This window comes from Microcaecilia unicolor, chromosome 6 (genome assembly GCF_901765095.1).
Source record: "Microcaecilia unicolor chromosome 6, aMicUni1.1, whole genome shotgun sequence".
In the NCBI taxonomy this organism is placed as follows: domain Eukaryota; kingdom Metazoa; phylum Chordata; class Amphibia; order Gymnophiona; family Siphonopidae; genus Microcaecilia; species Microcaecilia unicolor.
Window position 1 is genome coordinate 162761231 of NC_044036.1, and position 17935 is coordinate 162779165.

General features: G+C 40.8%; 1 protein-coding gene across 1 annotated transcript in view; it reads right to left on the reverse strand.

The window, feature by feature from the left end:
• Positions 1–17935, reverse strand: part of NINJ1 (ninjurin 1) — a 53311-nt gene that overhangs the window by 17324 nt on the left and 18052 nt on the right. The window contains exon 2 of the mRNA XM_030205976.1: positions 11013–11244. Coding sequence (XP_030061836.1) covers positions 11013–11244 — 232 coding nt within the window. The remainder of the gene's footprint in view (positions 1–11012; positions 11245–17935) is intronic.

Here is a 17935-nt window from a genome sequence, read left to right on the forward strand (position 1 = left end):
GAGTAAGTCTGGCAGTCTGGAAGATCCAGACCGGACTGGCCTGAAGTCTGGAACAGGTAGGAACAGCAAGACAGTCTATAGCAGTTCATAGCAGCCACTGGTTCTGGCCACCAGAGGGCGAGGTGAGCACAGACGTAACAGCCAGTGAAGTTTCTCTCTTAGGGGTTTTGCACTTTCATATTTAGTTTTTTCAAATATGAGTCTGGCGGCGGTATTTTGGGCTGTTTGGAGTTTTTTGATAGTCTGTTCTTTGCAGCCAGTGTAGAGTGCGTTGCAGTAGTCCAGATGACTTATTACCATTGATTGTATCAGTGTACGGAAGATGTATCTCGAGAAGAAAGGTTTTACTCTTTTGAGTTTCCACATGGAGTGGAACATCTTTTTCATCGTATTCTTCATGTGTGCATCGAGTGTGAGGTTTCGATCAATGGTAACTCCAAGAATTTTCAGATTTTGTGAGACGGGAAGAGAACAGTATGGTGTGGTTATGGTGGAGAAGTTGTTTGTGTTATGTTGTGAAGCGAGTACAAGACATTGTGTTTTTTCTGCGTTTAAGTTTTAGCTGGAATGCATCCGCCCAGGAGTGCATGATTTGGAGGCTTTGGTTGATCTCGTTGGTGATTTCATTTAGATCATGTTTGAACGGGATGTAGATCGTGACATCGTCTGCATATACGTAGGAGTTGAGGTTTTGATTGGCTAGAAGTTTGGCTAAAGGTATCATCATTAGGTTAAAGAGGGTTGGTGAGAGGGGGGGGGATCCTTGAGGAACTCCACATTCAGGTATCCATGGGGGTGATATATCCACAGTCGTTGTTACTTGGTATGATCTTGTGGTCAGAAATCCTTTGAACCATATGAGAACTGTACCTCCTACTCCGAAGTATTCTAGTATATGTAATAGTATTCCATGATTAACCATGTCGAAGGCACTGGACATGTCGAATTGTAGGAGAAGTATGTTATTACCAGTTGCAATTGCTTGTTTTAATGAATTCATTGCAGACACTAGAACAGTTTCGGTGCTGTGATTTGACCGAAATCCTGATTGAGACTCGTGCAGGATTGAGTGTTTGTTTAGGTATTCAGTGAGTTGTTTCGTCACTCCATGAGTTTGGTTATGAGCGGAATAGATGCTACTGGGCGATAATTGGTTAGGTCCATTGTGCTTTTCTTAGCATCTTTAGGCAGCGGAGTAAGTAAGATGTTTCCTTTATCCATGGGAAAGAGACCATTTTGAAGCCTGTGGTTTACGTGATTCGTGAGGTCTGTTTTGAATTGTTTGGGGGCAGATCTTATTAGGTTAGTAGGGCAAATGTCTAATTTGCATTGCGACGGCGTATTTTCCAAGCCATTGTGAGATTTCATCTGACGAGAGCGTGTCAAAGTTGGTCCATGATCAGTTTGCTGGGTATTCCCCAGGTTTTGGGTCTAGACATTCAAGGATGTTTGTGTACTCAGTTATGTTGGTAAGTATCATGAGTCAGAGTTTTATAATTTTTTCATTGAAGTAGTTCGCAAGATTGGTTGCGGATGGGGTGTCTATATTATTAGAGGTAACCGGTGTAGTATTTAGTAGCTTGTTTACGAGTGAGAAGAGTTTGTGTGTGTCCTTGTAGTTTGGTTCTATTTTGGTTTTATAATACATTCTTTTAGTTTGTCTGATAGTGTATTTGCATTTTCTTTGTAGTAGTTTCTTTTTTTTTTTTTTTTTTGTTACATTTGTACCCCGCGCTTTCCCACTCATGGCAGGCTCAATGTGGCTTACATGGGGCAATGGAGGGTTAAGTGACTTGCCCAGAGTCACAAGGAGCAGCCTGTGCCAGGAATCGAACTCAGTTCCCCAGGACCAAAGTCCACCACCCTAACCACTAGGCCACTCCTCCAGTCATTGAGTGTTTGTTCGTCTTTTTTCTTGGTCCATGCTCTTTCTAATCTTCTGACCTGTGTTTTTAGTTCTTTCAATTCTTTGTTAAACCATGGTATTGAGTTTTTTTCCATATGAGGTTCTGGTTTGAAGTGGTGCTATGTTGTCTAGTACTGTTCTGCATCTGTTGTCCCATTCTTGGAGAAATTGGGGTGAGTCTGTAGGTGTTGTCCATTCGTCGGTGTAGAATTGTTGCCAGAATATTAGTGGGTCTATTTTGCCTCTCGTAGAATAGGTTTGTTGCGCCTTTTTTGTTCTCCAGTGGAGGAAAAGGTTTGCTCTGTAGTGATCAGACCATGGCGTGGCTGTCCTTTTTGTATCTATTAGTGTGAGATTTGGTTCTGATGAGTATTTGTGGGTAATGATATCTAGTGTGTGTCCTTTGTTATGGGTGGGTTGCATGTTTGGCCAGTGGAGCTCCCATAATTGGAGGAAGTCCTTGCATTCACGTACATTGCTTGAGTTAGCATCTTCAAGGTGAAGATTGATGTCTCCTGCTATGAGAAGGTTCTGGGTGGAACGCAAGTGTTCGATATGAAATCCATAAAGTGTGTTTGTGAATCTTGCCAATTGCCCAGGGGTCTGTAAAATAGGATTAGGTTTAGGTGATCACGTAGGTTGGGGTGGTTGATTCTGACTGAGGCTATTTCAAGTTGAGGAAGAATAGATTCTGCTGTTGTGATTGTGAATTGAGATTTATAGATTATTGCTATGCCTCCTCCTCTTTTTCCTTCTCTTGTCCATTATAATAGTCTTGGTCTTATTTACCATCCTTGTTGCTTTCTTTGGCTACTGCCACACACTAGGCAGAAGATTTAAGCATATTGTCTACAATGACACCTAGATCTTTTCTTGGGTGCTGACTCCCAAAGTGGAACCTAGCATCAGGTAATTATGGCTTGTATTATTCTTCCCAACGTGTATCACTTTGCATTTGTCCACATTAAATTTCATCTGCCATTTGGATGCCCAGTCTTCCCAATTTCCTAAGGATTGCCTGTAATTTCACAGTCCACATGTGTTTGTTTGTTTTTAAATCTTTATTTATAGTTTTTAACAAACATAATGAATTATATGAGTGTTAATACACAAAAAGAAAATTTCTTCACATATAAGTATAGCAACTAATATCTAAGTTCCCTTTTACTATCGTCCACAATATTACACCAAGTAAATGATCCAAGATAAGGAAAATGAAATAATCCTGCTTATATTAAACAGTCATTTATCAATATAACTAAAGAAGCGTCTTTCCCAAGTGGTTAACTCTAGCCTGCTATACAGTAGTACATATGGGATTAAACTTGTACACTAACCTCTTCTTTGCTACTCAGAAATTCTTCTAGTTGCTTTGTGTCAAAGAATTGGTATAGTTTTGATTGAAATTTAACTCTACAAATACAGGGAAACCACAGAAGAAATTCCGCCCCCACTGCTACTGTTCTAGACCGCAGCAGTAGGAATCTCTGCGTCTCCCTGGAAAGATCCGGAAAAACTCTTATCTTTGAACCCAAAAACTCAGAATCTAAATGCCTTAGAGATAGTTTAAGTACTGCATCTCTATCCATTTCTAACGCAAACGTTGCGAGCAAAGTAGTTCTCTGTGTAATTACTTCAAGAGATGTTTCCAGGAATTCAGTTAGATTCATTGCCCCCTGTAAAGGTACATTTTCAGATGATTTAACACCTAATTGAAGGTAAAAAGCTCTAGTAATAGGGGGCAATGATGTCTCCTGCATTCCTAGAATCTCAACTAAATATTTTTTAAGCATTTGGACTGGAGAAATCAAAGGTGATCTAGGAAAACTTAAAAAATGAAGAGACAGTCTTTTAGATTGATTTTCCAGGTATTCCAAACGTCTAAGAGTAAAGTTTCTCTCCTTAATTGAAGCCTGTTCAAAAAGTTCAAATTTTTCAGTTCTTTCAGTCAATCCTTTGACTTCAGAGGCTTGAGAAACATTAACTTGTAGTTGGTTCAATGCAGTCTCAGACAGTGCTTTAATTGTCTCTATATTTTGAAATATTAAAGTTTGTAAAGCAGTTTGAGTGTTAAATGTCAAGTCCCAAAGTGACTCTAGGGTCACTACGGCTGGTTTTTCTATCTCTCCCAACAAAACCTCCGGTTGGGGGGCTTTCACAGCCTGCTCCAGAATACTCACAGTTTTAGGTAAAACTGCATGAGTTGATGGCACTGCCGAAGCTCTTAGGCTGTCAGCTCCAGTTCTTCTCTCCGGTAGGCTCCCTCCCTGAACGCGCAGTATCCCACTTCGGTCCATGGCGTCAGGGCTCACCAAGAGAGATTCCCTTCCGGGTTGAGGGGGTGCCGCACGTTCAGCGGCAAAGCGCTGACTCGAGCAGAAGGAGTAGAGACCATCGTGGGAGCGGGCACTGCTCCAAAGCGATCCAAAGTCGTCTGTTTGAGCTGGAGCATTCCGCCTGGGGCAAGGGAAGCCTCCCGAACTTTGCCTCGCCTTTTCCCCATCACAAGGACGGGGTAAGGTGCTCGCTTCAGCGAGGTTCGATCAGCCTCAAAAGCGTGTCCGTTGACGCTTCCTACACCGTTGCCATCTTGGATCGGCCGTCCACATGTGTTTTAACAACTTTGAATAGTTTGTGTCATATGCAAATTTAATCAATTCACTTTTCATTCCAATTTCCTGATCATTTATAAATATGTTAAGTAGTACTGGTCCCAGTACAGATCCCTGCTGCACTCCATTATTCACCCTCCTCCCTTGAGAAAAATGGCCATTTAATCCTACTCTCTGTTTTCTTTCCAATAACCAATTCCTAATCCACAACCGAACATTGCCTCCTATCCCATGACTAATTTTCTCAGAAGTCTGTCATGAGGAACTTTGTCAAATGCTTTCGAAAAATCTAAATACACTACATCAACAGGCTGACCTTTATCCATGTTTATTCACATCTTCAAAGAAATAAAGCAATGAGGCAAGACATCCCTTCGCTGAATTCATTCTCTCTCATTAAGCTAAGTTTGTCTATGTGTTTTGTAATTTTATTCTTTATAATAGTTTCTACTATTTTGCCCGGCACTGAAGTCAGGCTTACCGGTCTGCAATTTCTCATCACCCCTGAACCCTTTTTAAAAATTAGCGTTACATTGGCCACCCTCCAGTCTTCATGTGCTACAGATTATTTTAACGACAGGTTACAGATCACTAACAGCAGATCAGCAATTTCATGTAAATACATCTGGTCTGGGCTTCCAAGATGGTATTTTTAATAAATGTCCATGCCCGATTTAAAGTCCTAACCCTACATTAGATTTCCTTAGTGACTTCTCTCTAGATATCAGCTCAAATTTGATCATGTTATAATCACCATTTCCCAGCAGACCCAACGCCCTTACCTCTCATACTATGCACCGCATTCCACCAAGGACTAGATCTAAAATAGCTCCCCCTCTTGTTGGTTCCTAGACCAGTTGCTCCAAGAAGCAGTCATTTATTATGTCTAGGAATTTTACCTCCATAGCGCTCTCTGATGTAACATTTATCCAGTCAGTAATATTATACTGTTGCCCAATTTGCCAGCTTTCCTTATTTCTGTACATCTTTGTTCATTCTGTCCTCACGGACAGTAGTACAGCCCTACCAGTACATGGAATTTCTATCTGTAAGGAATCCACTGTTTCATGGAGAAGGTTTATTTTGTTTGACTCGATTCCCTCTAACATATAGCACAACCTCCCCTCCAATTTGATCCACTGTCATTGCGATATAATTTTCCCCAACAACATAGAGTTCCATTGATTGTCCTCCTTCCACCAGGTTTCCAAGATGCCTATTATATATCTACCTCTTCATTTAGTGCTACATACTCAACTCTCCCATCTTATTTTTTAGGCTTGTAGAGTTTGTATTTCCTTGTAGCAACAACCAGGAACATAGCCACCACCTCATGCTCCGTCTGGCTGCCAACGTCCAGGGAAGTCAGATGCTGTAGTCTTCTGAAATGCAGCAGACACATGTGCGCCCTCGCCCAAGGCACCACTTCCATGGCCGTTGTCATGGAACTGAGGACCTGCACATAATTCTAGGCCTGCGGCCAGGGAAGCAACAGGAGTGACTGAACCTGGTGCATCAGCTTCACATGCCGACCCTCTGTCAAGAATACCTGAACTTGTGGGTATCGAAGAGGACACCCAAATACTCCAGCTGTATTGACAGAATCAGCTTGCTCTTGTCTAAATTGATCACCTACCCCAAGGACTGCAGCATGTGGACCACCATGGAAGTGGTAAGACGATGCCCAGGTAAGGGTAAACATGAATCCCCTGCTTCCGCAGAAAGGCAGGTACCACAACCATAAATTTGGAAAAGGTACTCAGGGCCGTGGCCAGACCCTGCCAGCCTGCGCACACTCTGTGCCACCTAAGCTTAAAGCCACAGCTGCCCAGAGTCGTCCTTATTTACTAATTTTAATTTTTTTTTTCCAAGTTGCTGATCAGGCATCTCACACAGAGAAGAGTAAAGACGGGAAGCACAGAAGATCCCAGGCAGGAAACACAACAGGGACCCAGCACCACCAGGTATGTCTGCTCTAACTCAAACCACTGCACTCAGCTGGGATCCAGCTGATCAACTGGACGACGAGCCAAAGTCTCAGAGCCAGAAAGAGAGGTAATTTGTCCATCCACCTGCTGGAGACAGAAGATACTGAGGAACTGGGCTGCTAGCACAGGGCTATGTAGTGGTGTTCAGTTCTGTATTATCTATCTCCACCTGCTGGTTGATGGACATGACTACCCCTTACATGTCCTGGAACAGTGTGAAGTAACGTATTGGAAAAACTGATTAAAAGAGAGAGTAGGGTTAAATGGTCAGTATTCTCAATGGAGAAAAGTAGATAGTGGGGTTCCACAGGGGTTTGTGCTGGGACTGCTGCTTTTAACATTTATAAATGATCTAGAGATGGGAGTAACTAGTGAGGTAATTAAATTTGCTAACACAAATTTATTAAAAGTTGTTAAATCGAAAGAGGATTGTGAACAATTACAAGAGGACCTTACGAGACTGGGCATCCAAATGGCAGATGACATTTAACGTGAGCCAGTGCAAACTGATGCAAGTGGGAAAGTGGAACCCAAACTATAGCTACATGATGCAGTGTTCCACATTATGAGTCACCAACCAGGAAAGGGATCTAGGTGTCATTGTTGTTGATACATTGAAACCCTCTGCTCAATGTGCCGCAGCGGCTAAGAAAGCAAATAGAATGTTAGGTATTATTAGGAAAGGAATGGAAAACAAAAAAGAAGATGTTATAATGCCTTTGTATCACTCCTTGGTGCAACCGCACCTTGAATACTATATGTAATTCTGGTCACCTCATCTTAAAAAAGATACAGTGGAATTAGAAAAGATACAGGGAAGGGCAATGAAAATGATAAAGGGGATGCGAAGACTTCCCTATGAGGAAATGCTAGAGCAGCTAGAGCTCTTCAGCTTGGAGAAATGATAGAAGTTTATAAAATAATGAATGGAGAGGAACGGGTAGACGTGAATCGCTTGTTTACTCTTTCCAAAAATACTAGAACTAGGGAACATGCAATGAAGCTACAAAGTAGTGAATTTAAAACAAATCACAGAAAATATTTCTTCACTCATCGTGTAATTAAACTGTGGAATTCGTTGCCAGAGAATGTGGTAAAAGCAGTTAGCTTTGCGGGATTTTAAAAAGGTTTGGATAACTTCCTAAAAGAAAAGTCCATAAGCCATTATTCAGATGGACTTTGGGGAAAATCCACTGGTTTATATCTAGGATAAGCACCATAAATGTTTTGTACTGTTTTGGGATCTTGCAACCTGGAATGGCCACTGTTGGAAACAGGGTAATGGGCTTGATGGACCTTCGGTCTGTCCCAGTATGGCAGCGCTTGTGTTCTTATGCTTATGTTCTCATCAACCTACCACTAACATAAAACCAGAAACGAGAAACTACCTCATCCTCCACTACACCAATCGTCAAGACCAGAGATATATGGGAAACCTGAAACGAAGACGGATTTATACAGCACAAAGAGCTGGAACACACTTCCCATAAACAACTATTTGATCTTCTGCAAATACCTAAAAGCCTTCTTCGTTAAGTTCTTCTACGATGGCAAACCACAATTAGATAGCCACACCTGCAACACGCCAATCATTACCTCAGTCCACCATGCATAGATAGGAAGTCTAACAGAAGGTTCTATCAAGTAAGCAACACAAAATGTAACTCATTCAATTCCAGTATAAGCCACATTGAAACAATGATGCATTGGAAAATGTGGGATATAAATGCATACATAAATAAATAAAACCCAACTTCGGTGGAAACTGTGAATTTATTAGGATTTATTTACTGCCTTTTTGAATAAATTCACCCAAGGCAGTATACAGCAAATATGAAGCAACAGTAAGAATGATACAATACTCCCTTTGTGATGAACATGTATAAATTCTTTGAAGGCTCAGTACAGCCCTTCAAGTCTAGACAAATGAATGAAAAAAAGCACATTTTTTCAAAGCTAAGTAATTGCTTTCTTCAGTAGCTGGTGAAAGAGTCATCAGTAGAACATGGAGCTAAGGCATTGTCAACAGCTAACCCCGCCCCCCCCCTCCCAAAAAAAAAAAAAAAAACCCTACATGCTTGAAGAAAAGTGCGAGACTTACTCAGCAGTGGACATATGTATTGCTATGAGAGGATTTTATTGGAATATTTTATAAATATATTACACACACAGAATATTTATCAGAACTGGCAGTTACATGCACGACCCCCAGTTTCCTACATCAAAAGTTAGAAAAATGTGTGGCAAAGAATTGTGGCATATCTGTATATTAAATAATACAAAACCATACTTTGTAAAAAAAAGTTGGTTCCTGGCATTTCATCTATGTCCAGATTAACTATTTTAGTTTTGCTCTCTGGAACAAAAGGGACAACAAAAAACATGGATACTGAAGAGAATCCGGGGATGAGAGGGAAGAGAGATAAGGGATCTCCAGGGAGGGGTCAAGTGGCAGAGGATTAAGATATGGAAAGGATGTGCGGGTCAGGAAGAGTGAATAGGAAAAAGGAGGTTCCAGGATATGGAAGGAAGATATCTGGATCAAAAAGAGAAGAGAGCTCTCAAACCCCCCCTGTTGATGCCAATCCCATCCCCCCCCCCAAAAAAAAAAAACAATCACCTTGCTCATACTTATACACCCACCCTACACCCTTCTGAAATCTTTACCATCTCACATACCCTATGATTCCCTCATTCCCTCACCCCATATCCCCTCCTCAAACACCTTTCAATCCCTCAGGCACATGTTAAACCCCTTCCCTTATGCTGATCTGCTATGATGATTCTATTTCTCCACCAGTCTACTTTCCCCACCCCAACCTCTAACTATGCTTGAAAGCCTCAGACTCCTACCTCTCTGCTGCCCAGGGCTATAAACCTATGCTTTTAACCATGGGGGGAACAAGTCAAAGCAACACTTCAGCTGCAGGCAACAAAGAAGCAGTCTGAGGCATTATACCATTGTTTCCTTCCTCCTTTGTGAATTAGCCTGGGAAGAGAGACTTAGTCCACATTATTCAAGCCTTGTCCTAGCCCCTAGTTTGCTGTAGCATTTCATGAGACATGGGGAATTCTTTTGCAGCACATGCTGCTGCACCATAAAAAGAGTCCTCAATACTGGCTATAAACATACATAAAAACATACAGGAACCAAGTTCCATTCAGAGATGCCACATGTTTTCATGATTATATATGACAAATGTTTGGTACCATAAGATTCTTACTGATTGTGTATTGTAGAACACCTGGGGCAGTAATTTTGGGTAGGTGTTCTTATAAATCTAAATCCAAACCATAATTCCCAATGGCTAATTTGGCTATTTTTCAGAGTGATGCAGATCAGTAAAGGTATTACACTACCTACAAAAACCCTCCATTCTAGTTTCTGACCAAAGATAACAGGAATTAACCTTATACCAATCAATATTCAAAGGCACTTATCTGATTAGGCAGTACCTACTAACTGGATAATTACCAGCCAATGGAATATTCAGCTAACTAGATAGCACTGCCAGTCGGCACTGATTCCCAGATATCCAGCACCAACCAATATCTGGATACCAACCCTGAATATCTGTTCTCTCTTTTTTTTTTTTTTTTTTAAGCCTGTGACAGCTGGCATTTTACACACTAACTGCCATAGGCTAAATATCTGCCCCATAGTCTTGATTTCAAACCTAGCTGAGATGGTAGGTGAATTTTGGTTTTTATCTGCTTTCAACTGTTAGCTCATTTTCCTCCCATTGTAATGCTACTTTATAATACTCATCTTCAAAAATTCAATTCTTTAGATTCACACTTCCTTAGTGTTTTGTCATAAGTCATGTAAAACTATCATTTTAAAATCAGCCTGCACTCAACGTGTAATTAAACTCTGGAATTTGTTGCCAGAGAATGTAATAAAAGCGGTTAGCTTAGCGGGGCTTAAATTTTTGGATAGCTTCCTAAAAGAAAAGTCCTTAAGCCATTATTAAGACGGACATGGGGGAAATCCACTGCTTATTTCTAGGATACGCAGCATAAAATGTATTGTACTGTTTTGAGATCTTGCCAGGTACTTGTAACCTGGATTGGCCACTGTTGGAAACAGGATGCTGGGCTTAATGGAGCTTTGGTCTGACCCAGTATGGCAACACTTATGTTCTTATCCATTCTATAAAGCTGTGGTAATCAATACAGCATTGTACAGAAGCAAAATAATGTAACACTACTCAAACTCAGATTTCTTCTTAGAGGCTACACTTATCTGCAGTATTTAGAACCATTTGTGATTATTGCCACAAGTAGTAAAGTGAAGCCTCTCTTTTGCTAAGAGGGATAACAAACCAATCCATGCCTTGCCTCCTCCAAGCTCTTAATCACCAATGCCCCCATTCCACTGCCTATAGAATGCATTAACAGAGGCTAACGTGATAAAAAACAAGAATCAACAGGAAATGCAGATGTCTCAAAAACTAGAAATTGAATTCAGAAGAACATTTAGTATATTAAAGTAAAAATACCAACCAATGAAGATTAAGAGAATTCCTACTATAATCTGCAGAACGAGTGACATGGAGATGAGGACAATCAGAGGAATGTAGAATGAGAAGGAAGGGCCCTGCTCAATCACTGCTTTCAGCTGTGATGCGTTCGCCATCAGCAGTGCAATGTCCAGCATACTCTCAGCAGCACTTTTCTTGTTGGCATAATGGTTCATATTAAGGTGACCAGTCCTTCGTCCCCGACGAGGTGGATTCTGAAAATAAAAACATCCCCTGTAATATATTTCAGTTTGAAACAGATTCCCAAACTTAAAAAAAAAAAAAAACCTGAAGGAACAGTTTGATGTAAGTGGCTGGGTTTTATTGTCTTAGTTTTGGATAATGTATTTTTGGTTGTAAGTCAACTGAGGCATTTTGTGTACAGGCATCAACATTTATTTTAACAAAGAAAACTGAAAGAGGTTGCAATGGATGCACAAGTGATTATCGAACACTTATATAAAGTAACGTTGCTTACCTGTAACATATGTTCTACATAGACAGCAGATTGATAAGGCACACAAGTGGGTAACATCATTTGATGACGCTGAGATGGAACTGCTCTCCCAGAGCTAGTGTTTAAAAAAAAAAAAAAAAAGTGTTCTGAGCATATGAAATCCCACCCGCATACAACAGTAATCTTAGCTCCTCAGTTCCCAAAGCTCAAAAGAAGGAGTCACAGAATGCCACCTACCTCTTTATCAATCCTGCTGTCTACAGAAGACATCTATTACAGGTGAGCAAGTGGGTGACTACCAAGTTTAGGTCTGCTGTGTTTTCATACTGTCTTTCGCGCAGTCTGCATAGTTGATTGTGAGAGATGTTAGCTAAAAGAACAACTAGTGCTGGTCTATCCTTTGCCAAGCACAGCCCAACTAATGCCACATTGTAAAATATAAAGGGAAGAGCACATAACTGCTTGCAGATGGTATCTAGCAAGATAGGCTTTTAGAGCGGAACACCATTGTCTCTAAAGTGCAATTTGATGAGCATTGACCTTGGAGCTAAGAGAAATATTTGTGTAGTCCTTGCAGAATTGTACACCTGAAACTGATGGTTAGGAGTCCCTCCCCCTATGGAACGCATTACCCCTTTTTCTTAGGTCACAGACCTCCCTAATTAAATTTAAGGCAGATCTTAAGTAGAGGAGTGTGGTAGCCGTGTTAGTCCACTCTTAAGGTTATCAATAGAAATCAAACAAAATAAAACATGGAAGAGAAAATAAGATGATACCTTTTTTATTGGACATAACTTAATACATTTCTTGATTAGCTTTCGAAGGTTGCCCTTCTTCCTCAGATCGGAAATAAGCAAATGTGCTAGCTGACAGTGTATATAAGTGAAAACATTCAAGCATTACTATGACAGTCTGACAGGGTGGGAGGAGGGGGTGGGTAGGAAGTATGCATGGGGACATCAAAGCATATCATTGATATTCTAACAAGATTCAATTTACATAGACATCATATGAACAATACTGGTGCCAGCAGGGTTCCCACGCCTGTTGGTCAACATTTTACAGGACCAGGACACTGTACCAGTGACTTCACAGTGAGAATCCTGAAAGGTAACTTTAAAACCATACAAGAACGTAAGACCTTTGAAGTCAGAATGATTGAATATTTTAACACCCAACAGAAAGGGCTTAACAAGGATCTGGGGTTCCTAGCCCATTATAAACCATAAAGCTGTATGTCTCTGTTGATCACCCTCCCCTCACCTATCCACACCCATCCTGTTAGAATATCAATGATATGCTTTGATGTCCCCATGCATACTTCCTACCCACCCCCTTTCCTCCCACCCTGTCAGACTGTCATAGTAATGCTTGAATGTTTTCACTTATATACACTGTCAGCTAGCACATTTGCTTATTTCCAATCTGAGGAAGAAGGGCAACCTTCGAAAGCTAATCAAGAAATGTATTAAGTTATGTCCAATAAAAAAGGTATCATCTTATTTTCTTTTCCATGTTTTATTTTGTTTGATTTCTATTGATAACCAGGCAGATCTTAAAAACTACCTCTTTGATAATGCCTTACACTACCCTGAGACTGAGCCTGTCAACCAGTTTAGACCTACCCCACCTCCTTTGTTACAAACTTTTCTGAATTTCATTTCCTCTATTTCTTATGTATTTTAGTATTGTAAGCCACATAGATATTTTTTGTGATGTGCGGGAAAACAAGACTTTAATGAAGCTGAAACCTTAGGAGTAGTCCATATCTTTATATTAACATTGTGAATGATAATCAACTAACTGAGGTGACTGGTTTAAAAGATTTTCTATTTAACAGAAGGTATTAAGTCTACAAAAATGGCACGCAGTCTCATTTGGAAGTCTTCTAAGGAAATCCCGCCATCTCCTACGTTTAATTTATATATGACCGCTTTAGGGAAGCTGTTTAAGGTATTAATTGCTTTCATATACAGATGATACTTTCTTTCTTGTATTGGTTCAGAAATAAATCAAACTATTAAACACTTGTATGACCATTATTCAAAAATGGTGTATAGTGATTTAAAACAATGCTCCCTCCAAAAAAATTATTTTCTCTTGTTAATTTATTCCCAGTTATCTTTGAGTTGCAGTACGACATTTTTTTTTCTCAGCCAGAAAAAAAAAAAAAAAAAAACAGTCCTTGGAATTTTACTAGATACGTTGGACACAATTCTATACAAGGCACTGATTTAAAAAGGCAAAAGATTTATTCGATCTGAAGAGAAACCAGAGTGCTAAGTGTGATTATATAAAGGACACACAGAGTTGAACGCACTTTAAAAAAATCGCACATAAAAAAATCGCACATAGTGCCAATTTCCACACCAAAAACCACACGCCATCTATTGGCATGAATAACTTTCCATGCCGATATTTTGTGCAAAAATTCAGCATAATGCGTGATGATGTCATGCAAATGGGGACACTACAGGAAGGCAACCAAATTTTTTCAGAAAATACCCTCCTGCTGGCCAGGCTAATCCTGCACAGGCCCCGCAAGCTGCTCAACATCCTGGGGCACCAGAGGAGCAGCTATAGGAAATATAGAAGGGCCTGGCAAAAACCCATTGGCACCTAACCAGCAAGCCTCTTTCCCTAGAGGGGCAAGTGTAAACACAATAAGGTTCCCGATTACATCAGTCAGCTACCTCAGTACAAGAAACCACTGTTTGCATGCCACTTCTGTATCTGCGGCAATGAAGGGTGAAGTAAATGGCTCAACATGATAAGTCAATGAATGATAAGTCAACTGTTTTAACCACTAGGCTACCTCATCTGCTATATAGCATGATGTCTCAAGCATCTGTAATGACCCATTAGGAGGGCAGCATATTCATGTCACAGGATAAGATTGCCGTTTCCATATATGTCCTGATCTAGAAATAAGATCACAGAAGCCACCACAGCAACCTCTTCCCCATATCATGTGGCAAATATACAGACATTAGCATGGCAGTCTACAATGTGGCATATGGAGGTGGAGGCAGCAGGGGTCATGCAACACAGTAATGCCAATCCCCAATGTGAATAGCTAGATAGCATTGTGAAACATCTCTTGTATATAACCAGTCAACATCCCTCTCCCTTCCTACCCCTTGTCTCTATACAGATGGATGAGCTGAGGAAAAGAAGCCGGTACCTGAGCACAAGCAGGACTACCTCCCAGGGGGGGGGGGGGGGGGTTGGTAGCAGCTGGAGGCAGAAGCAGGTAACACTGCAGTGTCAAATGCACATACCACTGGCTCCCTCTCCATATCTCACTCATCTCTGTGGCAGCCACTCAGAGCCAGGTATCCATCTATGGTGCTAAAAAGTAGAAGGTGTTCAATTGTTCAATAAGGTTCTCTAATATGGTAAAATACGCCTGGGATAGGTGTAGCACAAACAGGCCCACGTCCTGGAGAAAGGGAGCAGCTGAATGAGCTGTTGCCATACCTGAACACGCTAAATAGGGTTCCTGTAAACAGCAGGTGGCAAAATATAACAAATCGGCAAAGGTTCATCCCTAACCTCCATATACTAAGGCTTGCCCCCAAAATACAATACGTTAGGGTCAATAGTGCAGTTGATGGACAGCATGACTAACCAATGTCTATATTTCCCATGTTGTAGCTCAGCCAGCAGCTGCAGCATGCCCTAGACCTGCTGCCGCCGCAGGGCCAGCCCCTTGGGGGGGGAGAAGGAGATGATGTCTGGGGGAGGAGGAAGAGGAGACATCACTAGAGGAAGCAGGGGCCAGACTGCACCCTCAACCCCCTCCCACCACCACATCATATCCCCCATCTGCACACCCCAGCCCCTCTATGCCCCCCTTCCCCAACAGCTGAATCCAAGAGGTGCATCCAACTTCCGATCTTGGACATCCTTCAGAGCTATCCAACCGTTAACTGGGAGAGTTATCTTCTTAGTGACAGCTGCTACCAGGGCACCCACCTTGGGCAACTTCAACTTATCTAATTCCTCCTGGGAAACCAGACAGAGGCATGCCACAGCTCTAGCTACCCTAAGGCTAGCATCTGGAGTTTCCCACTGAGCTGTAATCAGCTCCTGCATGGCGTCGTAAAGCCTTAGGAGTGCTAGTCATCATAGGGTTCAAACACCAACCTGATTTTCTTTAGGGGGCAAAAACAGTATGTATAATTATAATACAAAAACTGGGTTTTCAGAAATAGATGTCAGGTTTGGGGTTTTTTCCCCTCAGAATTGCAGTCCTTTAACTTAGCTGGCATGAGAGTTAACAAAACAAATACTTCCTCCAAGGGTGACATGCACTTTAACATTTTGCTACAGACCATGCAAAAAAGAGGAAACATTTTCTCTCATGAAATTTCCGCCCCAAAGGCTCACCCCCTCCTTTGTTTGGGTCAGTCAGGGGGCAAAATACAGATTCAAGTAGTTTAATTCCCCTAGCTCTCTCTATATAATGTTTACCTTTATGAGAGTACTGAATTATAAAACGTACTCACGGGGGTGGGGTGGGAGCTGCACATTATAATAAAACACTGCTTTGATTCCTAGAACTCTAGGGGCTCCTTTTACAAAGTGGTGCACTGAATGTGAAGCTGCCCATTTCATTTCCATGGGCTTCTTCCCATTCAGCACATGCTAAAAATCGGTAGTGCCACATTGTAAAAGGAGCCCTAGGAGTATAAAAAATAGCAAAAAGCAATTAATCATGATAGAAGAAACTGAGTAAAAAGGCAATAAACTGGTGCTGCTATGGACATTATCCAGCATAAAGTATTACATATAAGTGTTACATGATGAACCAATGCTGATTCCTAATTAATCTGCGTTATTTAAAGCCATGCACTGGAAAATCCCAATTAATCATTCCAAACATTTGCTAACAAAAAGTGAAAAAGCAAAAACAAAATTTGGATAAAGTATGTGGCATTCTTAAGGGTTTTCTGTTTTATTGGTAAGCTTAAAATAATGCCATCCGAGTTGATAAAAAAACAAGTTTCCAACCATGGTGCCTGCTACAGCAAAGATCTGGAGTAGCTCAACATTTTTTAAATTCTAGTTTATGCATCTTTTCTGTTACATGAAAGTAAGCTAACATATTTTATGCCTTTGATTAATTATCTTATTTTGCAACCATACATAGCATTTGGATCACTTTTTGCAAGCTGCATTTACTTTCATCATCTTTCTCTATGGCACAGAAGGGAAGGTGTAAAGATTGGAGTAAAGAGGAGAATACAGCACTGTGTCGAGTCTTTGATCAATAAACCTTTTTAAGCATCAAGTTTGCTCTCCTCGTTTCTGGAGTCCGTGGTCCATTTCCCACCTTTGTTTATTTATTTATTGCATTTGTATCCCACATTTTCCCACCTTTTTGTGGGTTCAGTGTGGCTTACAATATGAGTTGAATGTTGGAAATACAATTTGTTACAGATAGTTAGGGATTACATTATGCAGGGTTAAGCGAAACAATTGAGGTGTCGTTAAGGGATGTAATAGTGGAGCACAGGCATAGCAACTTTGGAAGGAGACAATGGTAGCTTAGGGGCGATAAAAAGACATGAAGTCATATGGTATATAACTTTCTGTGAGTAAAGGTATGAGTGATGTGATAATACGGGAGTGGGAGTTCCGAGATGAATGTACGATGCATTAGTGAACAGTAAGTATGGACTTTATGTGTTTTGTTTTTTTCCGTAGACTTGTTCGAAAAGATGGGTCTTCAATAATCTGCGGAAGGAAGCTTGCTCGTTGGTTGTTCTTAGGTTGCGCGGCAGTGTATTCCAAAACTGCGTGCTCTTGTGAGAAAAGGTTGATGCGTGTAACGTTTTGTATTTCACGCCTTTGCTATTGGGAAAGTGGAGGTTAAGGAAGGTTCTTGTCTTTACTATACCCCGTGGGATCTTAAGAGTTCTCCATCTGGGTGGAATTCTACTGGTACAGATTGGAGTGACAGGATTGCTAAATTTCTCTACATTCTAACAATGGTCATCATACTAAGGCTCTACACCCTCAGCTACCATTAAAAACTGATGAGACAAGCAATAAAACATAATGGCAATACAAATACAGACTATGAACACAGATTCCATGATCTTTCATAAATTTCTAGTTTCTGATGTTTCCAACATTAATATATGGATTAGCGGATTCATGGTACCTCATGTTACCATTCTATCACAATAGATCAAGAGAACTCATAGGATTGAGGTTGTACTAACTAGTAATGCAAAATGTTGTTTGTTATGAGATATGTTTATGCATACATGAAAAAAAAAACACTCAGCAGCATGAAAATTTGTGATGACTATACAAATGTCTCTTCCCCACTGGCTCACTTCTCCTTTCTTGCTCATCTCTCACTTTTGTCTGTTGCATCAGGTAATTTTAAAACTAGCACAACTCAAGCTTTACCTTTTGTTTTTGCTGCTATCCCA